The sequence below is a fragment of the Drosophila miranda genome, chromosome XL, assembly GCF_003369915.1.
Source record: "Drosophila miranda strain MSH22 chromosome XL, D.miranda_PacBio2.1, whole genome shotgun sequence".
NCBI classification, from domain to species: domain Eukaryota; kingdom Metazoa; phylum Arthropoda; class Insecta; order Diptera; family Drosophilidae; genus Drosophila; species Drosophila miranda.
The window spans coordinates 19,793,676-19,805,955 of NC_046673.1; the positions used below are offsets into that span (position 1 = coordinate 19,793,676).

General features: G+C 45.3%; 2 protein-coding genes across 3 annotated transcripts in view; one reads left to right on the plus strand and one right to left on the minus strand.

Annotated features, from left to right (window-relative positions):
- LOC108165016 (ras-related protein Rap-2b) overlaps nucleotides 1-11,225 on the plus strand; it is a 29,347-nt gene extending 18,122 nt beyond the window's left edge. For both annotated transcript variants that reach the window (XM_017301054.2, XM_033394125.1), the window contains 3 exons: nucleotides 2,974-3,171; nucleotides 8,907-8,999; nucleotides 9,080-11,225. In XM_017301054.2, coding sequence (XP_017156543.1) covers nucleotides 2,974-3,171; nucleotides 8,907-8,999; nucleotides 9,080-9,412 — 624 coding nt within the window. In that variant the 3' untranslated portion in view covers nucleotides 9,413-11,225. The remainder of the gene's footprint in view (nucleotides 1-2,973; nucleotides 3,172-8,906; nucleotides 9,000-9,079) is intronic.
- On the minus strand, nucleotides 6,978-8,603 carry LOC108165017. The gene is made up of 2 exons (XM_017301055.2): nucleotides 7,569-8,603; nucleotides 6,978-7,485 (listed from the first exon to the last, which is right to left on the minus strand). Exon 1 carries the CDS (start codon nucleotides 8,504-8,506, stop codon nucleotides 7,835-7,837), a length of 672 nt encoding a protein of 223 aa, XP_017156544.1. The 5' UTR covers nucleotides 8,507-8,603; the 3' UTR covers nucleotides 6,978-7,485; nucleotides 7,569-7,834.
- Nucleotides 11,226-12,280: the final 1,055 nt, after the last annotated feature.

Here is a 12,280-nt window from a genome sequence, read left to right on the forward strand (position 1 = left end):
GGAATGGAGAGCTAGAGCTGACAACGACAGGAACAGCGTGGCATCATTGCGGTGTTGTGCTTCGGTTGTCGCATGTGAAACAAGCGGAAACCGCAGACAGAGGACGGGAAGCGTTGTCGGAGCCAGAGCCAGGGCCAAAGACAGGGCCAGGGCCAGGGCCAGAGCCCTCGAATGCACAAACATTTGAATATACGAATGTACGAGTATAGCTCCCAAAAGAGACTTCCCCAAACACAGCTACCCCTGATGATCCCGGGCCCGTCTTGGGCGTGTTATATACAATAATACGAGTACGAGCATGCCATCAAAACAATGGCAACCGAACTTCCATCTGTTCTGTTCTCCCGGCAGTTCCATGCAAAAACATTCCCTACTCATTCTGATGAAATGAAAACATTGGCGTTGTCTTCGAGGAGCGAGGCGGCTGGCAGAGGCTGGTAAACTCAGGAAAAGGAAGTGAAAGTCAGGGAAAGCAGAGCCAAGGAAAGGCAAGTCCCTAATGGAAGTGGGTTGGGTGTTGCTTTAAGCTGCGGTTCCGACAAGAATTATTAGAGCCCCATTGCTGGTGGCATGCACTCATACATTCTTGTAATTAAAGCCCCAACTTTGGCAGTTTCGGCTGGGGCATAGGAATACGAATACCTTTCGAAAGATTTTTCGAAGAGCTTGAAACGGGAAAACACTTAAAATAACAAGTAGAAGAGTTCTTCTTATGGGTTGCCACAAAAGTCTGCAGCACAATGGATGGACACAATCGAATATCGTTGAAATGCGCTCCAAATGGTTTTAATATCCCAATTCCCAAATCCTATCGAAGCATAGAGTACTCCAAATCAATTCACCTCAATTTTGAAACATTTCCATTCATTGCTTTATAGCAACATCCAATCGGTATCCATTTATGGACACAAAACGGGTCAGGGCGCTCTTCACGGTCTTCGCATTGGGTGTTCGAGTAAAGGTAAAGGGATGTGCTCTCCCCCCCTCTCTCTCTCTCTCTGCCCCTCTCTTATCTGAGCTGCAGGATGCTTGCCTGGCCATTGTTCTCGAGGGGGCTTTGTATCCTCCCCCCCCCTCCCCCAGTTGGTATTTGTTGTGCTTTTCGCTTTTTGTTTGCAGGGGTTTTTCATTGGGATTTTCAATTTTCAGCTGGCCAGTGGACTACTGCCTTTTTATTAACACGGTCCATAGAGGGCCCGCCTCTCTCTCTCTCTCTCTCTCTCTCTGAGTTGGCTATGTCGGTGGCTAACGGGGGGGTGCGTGGTGTGGATGCGTATTCAATTTGGCAGCAGCTCGACGGGCGCATGATTTTGAAAGCCATTAGTATGTTAGGTATCTCGAAAGGAGTGTGGAGTACGGACTGCGGAGTGAGGAGTGCGGTGTGTATGCTTTTGGCCAAAATGCTGTGGTTGCGGTTCCTCTTGGCTGTCAGACAAACGAGCGAATCGTAATGGGGAAATGGGAAACGGGGAGCCGTCCGTAGAATTAAGCTCCCAAACCAGAGATGAAGGCGATGCCAGTGAACCCCATTGACGCTTCCCTTGTTCGTGGCTCTAATTCGTTTCATTTTGACCATGATTCATTTCGTTTGGCATTCCATTCGTAGCCATTTTTGAATGGAGTCGGCGAGGCTGCTCCCGGCTCCCTGCGGAACCATTCGCATGGATTGCTGTTGTTCTTGTTGAAAGATTTAAGCACACGATTCACAAATTGCACACATCCCCGTCTCCGTCCGTGTGGTTCTGGTTTTGGTTCTGGGTGTCTGGTTCTCTGGTGGCGGCCCCACAATTGTAAGCATCTAATGACAGAGGAAGGGGGGGACCTCCCGGCAGTTCCGGGTCAGGTATGTGTGTGGGGCATCAAGGACTTTTAATTAAACAACAGGGCACACACATCCCTTGACAAACCCGCAACCTTTTGCATTCATAGGCCACTTTTCTGCAAATATTAATTACTAATTTGGGGACTCCGCAGTAACAGGACCTATGCACAGCACGTATGTAGCAATGGGTATGGGCACCAAAAGAGGAACAACTCGAACACGGCTGAACGACTCCGAATGCAATCGTTGTGGTGCGGGATCAACGCCCTCATATGCTCTTCCCACGAAAGAATCAATCGCACTGCTTGCGTTGCGTTCACTGCTTGCACGTACAGTTCTGGTTATTTGAATGGGGAATATTACTGCTCCTAATAGCGGCCCCTTAAGAGACCGTAATCCTGGCCATCATCTTAATGGAGATGCTAAGAGTTCACTCCATAAAATTGTACATTATTTATAGAACATTAAAGTATGGTATCGCTTTTTGCACCCTCAGAGAATATGCTATATAATCTTAATAAGCATGAAAGATGATCGATCATAAGAAAACGATTGTTCTGGATATTACAAATGTACTAGCACCGTGCGAATGAAGCTCATATTTTTTAGGTATTTAAGAGGAGAATATTGAAAAATTATGCAAGAAATACTTGCAGAAAAAAATAAATTCAATGTTTTTTTTTTCTCTCCCATTTGCCAACACCAGCTCCATCCACCCATTACCCATTACCATTCGCCGTCCCATATTTCAGTACGTAGCACATTTTCCAGGCGGAAGGAATATTGCTCACTGAAAAGTGTGAAAATGTTTAACGGGCATAGAAAACGAAAATTTACATGATTATCCGTGATTATTCAAATATATACATATATACATATATGAATACATACTATATATATATGTGTGTGCGTGTGTGTGCATATGTGTTTAAGTATTTGAGAGGGTTTGTGAGTGTGTGTGTGTGTGACAATATAAAATATGCAAATTATCATTGAGGAAACAATTGTTGTTGATGGCTTTGCCCCTCCCCCGCCCATGATTATGTGTCCGTAGCTGTTCTCACAATTTGCATACGTTGTTCAACACTCGGCTAACTTTGACTCTGTCTCTCTCTTTCTCTCTTTCTCTCTTTGCTCTGTGTCTCCTGCAGTTCCCGGCGATGCGCGCTCTATCGATATCCTCGGCGGACGCCTTCATCCTGGTGTACGACGTCACCGACAGCAGCACCTTCGAGGAGGTCCGCGCCATACGCGACCAGATCCACGAGACGAAGGCCACCACAGCGGTGCCCATTGTGGTTGTGGGCAACAAAATTGATTTGCTTGCCGACGGCCACACAGAGCGTGAGGTGAGTACTGTGATTGGGATTGGGGGTCGCGGTTTGGGGCAAGGTCGCCGGCATTGCTGTGGCCCTTCGCTAATTTGCATCAATTTTAATTGCTGTCCACAAAAGTGTCTTTGGCAGAGCTTAGAGTCGTGTTTATATGTACAATAGCCGCTTCGTGCCACATGCCACATGGGCACTCCCCATTGAAGTGCCGCAGCGGATAGGGTACACGGGTCGGGGCGTTTCAGCAATTATGTAAAGTTTGTCAAGCACAACCGCCGGAGATGGTGGGGCCGTTTGGGGCATGGCACATGGAGTGACGATGGCAGGACCAAACAGTTTAATCAAAAGTTTTCAGTCCAAACCCGAACCCCGAACCCCGAACCCCCAGCCCCGAGCCCCGAAAGCGGAGCGAATGGCATGGGATCGTGTGTTTTTTTGGGGGGGGGGGGGGGGGGGCGGGTCGAAAGTCAGTTAAACAATTTGTCAGAATTTTAGCCAAACTCGAAATAATTTGCGTATTTAATATACAGTGAAATTTCCATGGAGCGTACAGCTTCCAAAGAGTTCCCTGAGAAAACTGGAATACATGACGGATGGCTGTAGTACGGAATCTTTTAGAGGAGGAATTTTTGGTATATTTCCTTCTAAAGATGGCAGTGGATGTGAATCCAAATGTAGACTGCACCGAAAAGGTCAATTCGAGATCAGCCAAGTAGATTCTACTCCATGGGAAATACTTAAGTAATGCCAGGGAAAAGGTCAAGAATTCCTTGCAAGAAAGCTTTCCTCCAAAGGGATATCTTACTGTAATCTGACTCCAATCATTATTGCCGCCAAGGGAACTTTCGCTTGGGCTAATTTGTGGCTTAAATAAAATCTGGGAAATTGAAAGAAAAGTTGTCAAGTATTTAAAGGGGAGAAATGCGAGTGGGATCCAAAAATGCAACACTTGAAATTTCCGAGACTAATGGAGGGGGTGTAGAGGGGGTGAAAAGTGGAAAAGTGGCAGCGTGCCGAAGAGACAGACCTTCGAATAATGTGCAAACTATGCGCGAAAGTCACACAAAATGGAATGTCATCAAATGTGGCCGGGTGGCCGGGTGGCTGGATGACTGGGTGGCTGCCTATCCCCCCTGTCTTTTCCACCCGCTCCTTCTCCATCGTTCTTTGGGGGCTTTTGCATAATTAGGGAAACGCCAGAGCTGAAAAGTATGCAATATCCCGCGCGACAAAGCGGAACCATAGACTGGCGTTGGCGTTGGCGTTGGCTGTACTCTCGTGCTCGTGTTCGTGCTCAAACACAGCAAAACGCTTGACACAACTGTACATAAATGCAGCTATTTAACATAAGCACGTTTACTTGTTCAGCGATGGGATGATTAGTATTTCTTTCGATTGGATCTTTGGATAAGGTCCTATACTCTCCTTTAAGTACCACTTATTTAATCTGTTCTTTTATGAATGAAATGAATCGGAGAGAATGGCAGCTAAGGCATTCCTTTCGCTTTTAATTAGTAATTAATTCAATTAATTTACTGCGATGACGAATGGAATGTCGCCACGGAAATATTCGAGCAGGGGAAATCAATGTAAGTAAAGTTTGGGCCATTTAAACACTGTTTATGCTGGAATCTGAGCTCCGACGTACCTCTGTGGCCTCTGTGGATTCGTGTGGCAAGAACCATTTGCCATCTCCAAGCAGAGCGGAATCGCTGCAGCTGCCATCCCTTCATTCCCTCCGCTTCCTCTTCACTCAGACAGAACTTTTGCTGTCAGCTGCATCGTAAATTTCCTCTCAGCCAGCAGGCGGCAGGAATTTGACAGACGAGAGAAAATCGGGGGAAAACTCGAAACAGGCGAAACGAAACACAGCGAATGCGAAACAGTCAGGAATGCAATAGTCGCCACTCAGATGCCACTTAAAGGAATGAGCGACTAGAGCCGAACGCCTAGAGCGGTACTTCCAGTGCCATTTGTCTTTAGGGACATAATTACTATCAGTGGCAGTTTAAACCCAAAAGTCTCTTATATGTACTCGTCTTATCCAGAACCCTTACGAACAGATGAACCAAATTCTGCGACGGGACGGGAACTCCCATCCATACTCAGGCCCAGGCCCAGTCTGAGGCTCAGCCTCTCGGATAAGAGTTCGTGGAGAGTCGCAGGCACTTCCTACTACGAGTATGCTATATATAATTCAGATTCGTTAATATGAGCTACAAGAAGCGTTCTATATATACACCCGCAGAGTTGAACGCAATCAGCAACGAAATAATCTCGAGTAAAGTGACCCAAAAATGCTATAATAATAATAACTGGAACTGCGCACCCGACTCGTACGACAGTACTTTGCATATCTTAAACGATCATCGTTTGGCTGAGGCCACAGCAGTGGCCCAGACTTGGCCCCGGGCCCCCGACCAAACTGATTCTAATAAATTCAAGTACGAAAACTAAGAAAGCACACACAGACGCCCTCCCATATTTATATGTGTGTGGGGGGAATAGGGATAAGGTAGGAAAACTGCCCGGGAAATTCCACTTTGATTGTCAAACTTGAAAGTGAAAAGGGAAGCGGAAAATGGCAACTGTTCCCACACTCAAGTGAAAAAAAACTGCAAAACGGAGCGGGGCTGGGGCTGGGGCTGGGGAAATTTGGGTCTCGAGTGTCAAACGAAATGTGGAAAGTTTGGTGTCTAATTTATGCAAATGTTAGTTGCACAAAAACATATCAAAGGGAATAATTTCAATTTCAATTTCAATTTATGAAAGCGAAGGTGAAGCGTCCCACAGACAGGCCCTGGCCTAAGCAGGGCATCCACAGGCACAGGCATCCATTGATTCGTGTTCGCCTACTAACTAGACGGACCATAACGATACAATCTTCAGAGTATGAAATTTCCACTAGTTCGCCTGCAGATGGCCTGCTCTAAGCTACAGATAAGAGTCAATAGATGTTGGGTGTTCCCTAGAATTTCTATAAAGACTTCCATATTCCCATAAAAGTAAGCATACGACTCGAAACAGCGAACATCTAGAGATATTGGGGCTTAGATGGTCTGCTTTCATTTGGCATATTTTTAATTTCAGTTCGTTTTCACTTGACAGATCTAGTCATCCAGTCAAATCTCAGTGTTCGACTGCCTCATGACGCATACGAGTGAGAGGGGCTGGCTTTTGAGTGCTCTCCTTTGGCTTTTCAACAAGACAGCCCTCCAGGCTGGAGCCAGCTCAAAAGCCACGCAGAAAAAAGCGAGTGGCAAGAAAATGAATGTGCATCAAGTGATTTTCCACTGCTTGCTTTCTCGCATTGACCTATGATGATTGCATCTGATCCCTGCTTACCACTGCTTGCTTCCCACTTATTCGATGCTCTACACTCTACTGCTTGTTATGCTTTCTGAACTGCTGCCAATCTGCAACTTCTGTGTCTTAATCTCCTTGTTGCACGGAGCGGAGTATCTTCTCTGATTGCGCCTGCAACAACTGCTTGCTGTTGTAGCCTATACGACCTATATCCACTGCTTGCTTTGAACGTCCTCTAATGGTTTTGTCCTCCGTCCGTCCGTCCGTCCGCCCGTCCGTCCGTTAGCAGTGCGGTGTATTGACTTTAAGCGACTTCTGATATAATAAAAATGCAAATTTCAGCAAACGCCAGACTGTCGCACCCCAGTCCGTGCCCCACCCTTCCCCTATCCCTGCATCTTTCCGTACTTTTTTCTTATCCTACTTCGTATATATCATATACTTCTTCTCTCTTCGTCTCCGTCTTCTTTCTTCTGCTCTTCTCTTTTTTTTTGTTGGTTTTTGCTCAACGAAGTGAAATCAACTTTTTTTGTTGGCGGCTTTTGGGGTTCTTTGCTCGTGTTTTTTATTTCTTTAGTTTTGTTGTTGTCTGTCTCTGGGAGTCTGGGCCTGTGTACACATACATACACATTTTTTCGGTTAGGGTCTGCATAAACCTTCGTCGCCCTTCGATTCTGTTCGGGTTCGTTCTCCGGGACTGTTCATTCGGAAGAATTGGGCACCCACGCGGCGTGTTCTCTTGAAGTCCTTTCGAAATCCTCGCCTCGGTTTCGGCCCGGTTTCGTTTGCACTTGGTTTTTTTCCCTCCTCCCAAAGTCAGCAAATTTCTTGTTTTCCTTTGTGTATGTGTGTGTGTGTTTCTCTCTCCAGTTTCAGTTCGCTTTTTCCACTTTTTTATCGTCCCAATTTAGACGTCTTTAAGGATTTCGATGCCGATAAGAAATAATAAAGTTCCGGGTTCATTGTGTGCGCTTTGTCGGGTGGGGGGAATGGCAGCTCTTCTTCTCATTATGCCCCACGTGTCCTCTGGGGGGTGGGGGAGTGTTTTCGGGCATAGCATTTTCTAATAGATATCGCAATAGTATTTCCCGAGACTTATGTATACTTACTTGTGGGTGTCTCTAGGTAGTGTTGGGCATCAAAATCCTTAAATGTTTTCGTAGGGAAAGATTTCGCTTTCTTTCCTTGGTGTTCACTTGGAGATGGTATTTGCTGTGAGTATATCTTCTTCTTTTCTTTGGTATTTCTTGGCTTGGAAAGAACCCCTTCTTTCATTTCCTGTAGCTGTGCAGATAAGCGAAATCTTTCCTTCGAGGATCGGCTTGGAGATACTTCTGTGTTAGTGTCTTCTTGGAATGTCGTAATTCTTGTTTTGCTATTCGCTGGAGTCGGAGTTCGTGGGTGTCTCCTCATCCGGGCTCAGCCGGGGTGTTTTTGTCTGGGCAGCGGCAGCAGCAGCCAGCCTTAGCTTTTCCAAGTCCGCAACCAAACGAGCCTCCAAAGCGTCATAGTTCTCCTGCGTCATGGGCGGCCATGGATGGTGTCTAACTATGGGGGCATACTGTCGCATGCCCGAGCCGGAGTTCGCCCGTTTCACCGAGAGCAGTCGCTGTTTGAGCAGCGACTGGTGCTGACGCTCCATGTGAAGCTGCTGGCGAACCACATCCTCGTGGAATAGCCGGCGGTGGTCCGCGGTGGGCAGCTGCTTGCTGATGCTGCGGACCAGCGTGCGAGTCTTCTCCTGGATGGCCAGTAGCTTGATGATCTGTGTCTGAGCAAGCTTCTCCTCGTGGCTCCTGCGGGGCGCGGCGGCTGGGTGGTGTGCGAGCGGCGGCTGCTGCGGTGGTGCCACAAAGACAAATGGCCAGACGTGGCTACCGGCGGTAAAGAGTCCAGTCGAGTTGAGTCCGGCACCCAACCCGCGAGAGGACCTGTTCCTCAGGTCGAAGGGAGGCTCTTGGATGCGGCTACCGTCTATCGAACGATCCGAGTCATCCTCCCCCTGACACTGCAAAAAACGACCGTAGTTTCGCTTTTTTCCGTCCATACCTTTCGGATGTGATTTTTTTTTTTAAATCCGATAAAAAATAAAAATACACTTTGAAAGAGTTCCAGTAACTGACTCGAAATATAAATGTATACCTATTCTGACTATTACATTATTATATGGCCTACTGCGAACTTTGAATCTGAGTCAGAATTACCAATTTCTGTACTGATGCAATCTAGAAACCCTTTGAAGCTCCTTCAATGGAATTTATTTACAATTCAGTGTAACATCCGAGTGAAAGTAGAGAGTGTCAAAGTGCCATGGCTAACCCGTGTGTACGTACCTATGTAGTGATTTCGATTTCCTTGTTCTTGTTCTTCTTTTGCCGGTAGTGGTTTTAAGGGAAAAAATCTGAGTGGTATAAGTCTAAGCAATGCGTACTCCAATCTCTTTCCAGGTGGAGTACGCCACCACAGAGTCGGTGGTGACAGTCGATTGGGAGAACGGATTCGTCGAGGCCTCGGCCGCCAGCAACGAAAACGTCACACAGGTGAGACCTCAGACATCATGAAACAAAAAAAACCCCACTGATCCAATGGCAATCCAATGATCTGCTCTTTCAACCCACAGGTGTTCAAGGAGCTGCTGACCCAGGCCAAGATCACCTACAACCTGAGTCCGGCTCTACGGCGTCGCCGCCAGTCGCTGCCCCAGCAGATCGGTAACAACGGGCCGGGCACCCCGCTCCACCATCATGGCCATGGCCATCATGGCCACCACCACCACGGCGGGGCCGCTGGGGGATCAGCCTCCGGATCGGCCTCCACATCGGCGGCAGCGGCGGCCGGAACTGCCGGTGGTGGCCATGGCTCGCATGCTCCGACGCCGGCACAGCTGCAACACCTGCAGCGCATCCAGGAGCGGAGCATGGGCGCCAAGCGCAACTCGTGCACCATCTCCTAAGAATTTACGAGTACGAGTAGTTTCGAACGAAGGCGAAGTCCAACAAAGAATACAATTATATACCAACTGAAGCTAAACTAAACGGTCTCCTACAAACGGTTTTCAATATTTCTCCAATAATACACTCAGAATCAGACTCAGAATCAGAATCAGACTCAGATGATGATTGATCTTAACAATACAATACAAATACAAATACAAATACAATACAATACGAGGGTAAATGAAGCCTCTCGCCTCAAACGTACCTTGCTATCTATGTATCTATGTATCTCTCATGCTCTCTTCCGCTATTATCGCTCCAATTACCAATTACGTAGTACCTATCCCAGTACCAGCCACGGTTTTTTATTGGCATCTCTTCTGCCTCTGGTTTCCCACTCTCAGCGCGAAATATATTACTTACATACATACAAACATACATATAGTATACTCGTAATCAAATCAAATGAATGTTGTAGACCAAAGGTAAATCTCTAGACCCCAATATTAGACCATGAAATTTACTCATTCACAAGCAAGACTAACCGTAAAAGAACCCGACGTAAATTTCCCCGGACCGAGAGCCCTTGAACCGTGAACGAACTCCCGCAACGTAACGGAGATGGTAGAGGGCGATCGAAGGCAAAAGCAAACCTATCGTCTTTTATATGTGTCTCTGTGTACCTTTTAGCCGTGTTTGTGTGTCTAGTTGCAGCTTCCTTTTTTCACATGATGCAGGAACATATAGCGTTATACAACATATATAAATATATATATATATACCGTATACGGTACATGCATATAAACGTACTTACAATACAATATATAGTATCTGTGTGTATAGATTAGTGCTCGAACCCCATTCCATGTACCTAACACAGCGCAAGCGTATTTTTGTAGACAATAGGTCGATAGATCTGGGTTTCTCTTATCGGCGCCAGTGTTTAGCAGCGTAAAGCAGTGTTGGAAATGAACGAGAGAAACTCCAACAGAAACAGTACCAGAAAACGGAACCGAAAGCAAATGCATAGTTAAGAAGTCTTTTCGTTTCTTTTAAAGGGTAATATACCAAAAAATACAAAAAAAATACCCAACACACACTCTTATCGATAGGATTATGTGCGTGTAAGTAGTGATTTTTTGTTGTTTACCGTTAGCTAGTAGCTAGTAGTGTTGGCTAATTGTGCGAGCCTGGCGAGCGCATAGTGCCACGAGGTCGAGAGAGAGTCGAGAGTTCGAGGATTAAGAAAAAACAAAGGTTAAGATTGAAAACGCAATGAAAACACCAAAGACACCAAAAGCAAATACAACTGAATAATGAATAATGAATAATGAATAGAGATCTATATATATTAATATACCTATGTATATGGAGATGTTAAAGGATGACAGATAGTATTTAGGAGAGCATGTTAAGGATCGTTCAGAACGGACGAGCGGACGAACGGGCCAAAGTGAAACGAAGCTATAAATTCTATATGTATACAAAAGTACATGTTACATTTTTACATAAATAAATCAGAATACCAACACCATTACATTGCACATACATATACCCATACCATAATTCTAGCGATAGTCGACACAAACATTGGCAAAATACCACAAATACAGAGAGTTATATTTACATTGCAAGGGAATACTAAAATATAATAATAATACAACCAAACTCCGACAAAAAATCAAAAAACCAAACAAAAAACCAAACAAAAAACCAAACTTTAACGACATAACATACTAAAGTAAAACTTAAACTTAAACTTAAACTAAAACTTATATTGATATCGATATCGATGTGTTGCTTAACGAAATGCAAACCTTAAAGAATTTATGTAATTGTTTAACTCTAACAAATCGTACAATATCAAGTAGAGAGCATGCATTCGTATATCAGAATATACTATATACATAGTACATACATACACATATACATATATATCTGTGCATGGGGGTGAGCGGATGTTTCAGAAGTCCATGGCATGCCGAAGCTTCCGATACACTTGCAAAGTCCATCAGAAATATTCCGCTAAATGATCTCAAATTTAATTTTTTCTCGTATGGGAAAGGGGACGGAAACGGGAACGTCCACGAAATGCATACGTTTCCGGTTGAAATTCTGATACTTGGTTTCCATCATCGTAATGTTTATTTTCGGAAACATGCTAAAAAGTAACCTATTTAACTATTTACAAAGCTTAGAATAGCCACTTACCATATAATTTAATGAAACTTGATCCGAACTTTTTCCATCTCTCTCCAATCCACGGACTCCACTTAAGGTCTCCAGCTTCTTTGCAAGTGTATAGGCCATCAAATTCGAATGTCAAAAGCGGAATCCGAAACAGGCTTTTGTTAATGATATATCATTATGGTATCGGGTATGTAAATTAGCTTGCATTACGATTGATTTAGTGGCGGGGGGGGCGCACTGCGGATGAATATCCTTCAAAGCTGGAAGTCGAATCGGAATTGAAATCTCTCTTACTAGGCGACAGGAGACGCAGTGCGTGCGGGCGTTTAAACTAAGTGAAAGCAAAGCCACGTAGAATTGACTAAGATGTTAGCCAGCCCTAGAGGAACCGGCGGTACAAGAGAGTGAAGGAGAACTTCTGGAGAACGACTTGTTGCCGGAAAGGAGCTTAAGGTTGTGTCTGGTTCTACTACTTGGAAGAGTACCTTTTTCCCCCAGCCCTAGGCTTGGTCCTGGTCCATAATTTTCTCCTTCCTCCATTTCGGGGAACTCTATATCAAATATATAATAGATATATACGCATAAGTACATACATGCATACACAAATACTCGTATGGATGACGATGGCTCAGAACTTTCGCCTTGACTTGTGCATGTGTGCAATTGGATTTCTTTGGTTCCTAGACGCGTTCCGA

Coding starts and splice junctions, on each gene's coding strand:
- LOC108165017 (XM_017301055.2), bottom strand. CDS start 8,506: ATGGACGGAAAAAAGCGAAACTACGGTCGTTTTTTGCAGTGTCAGGGG.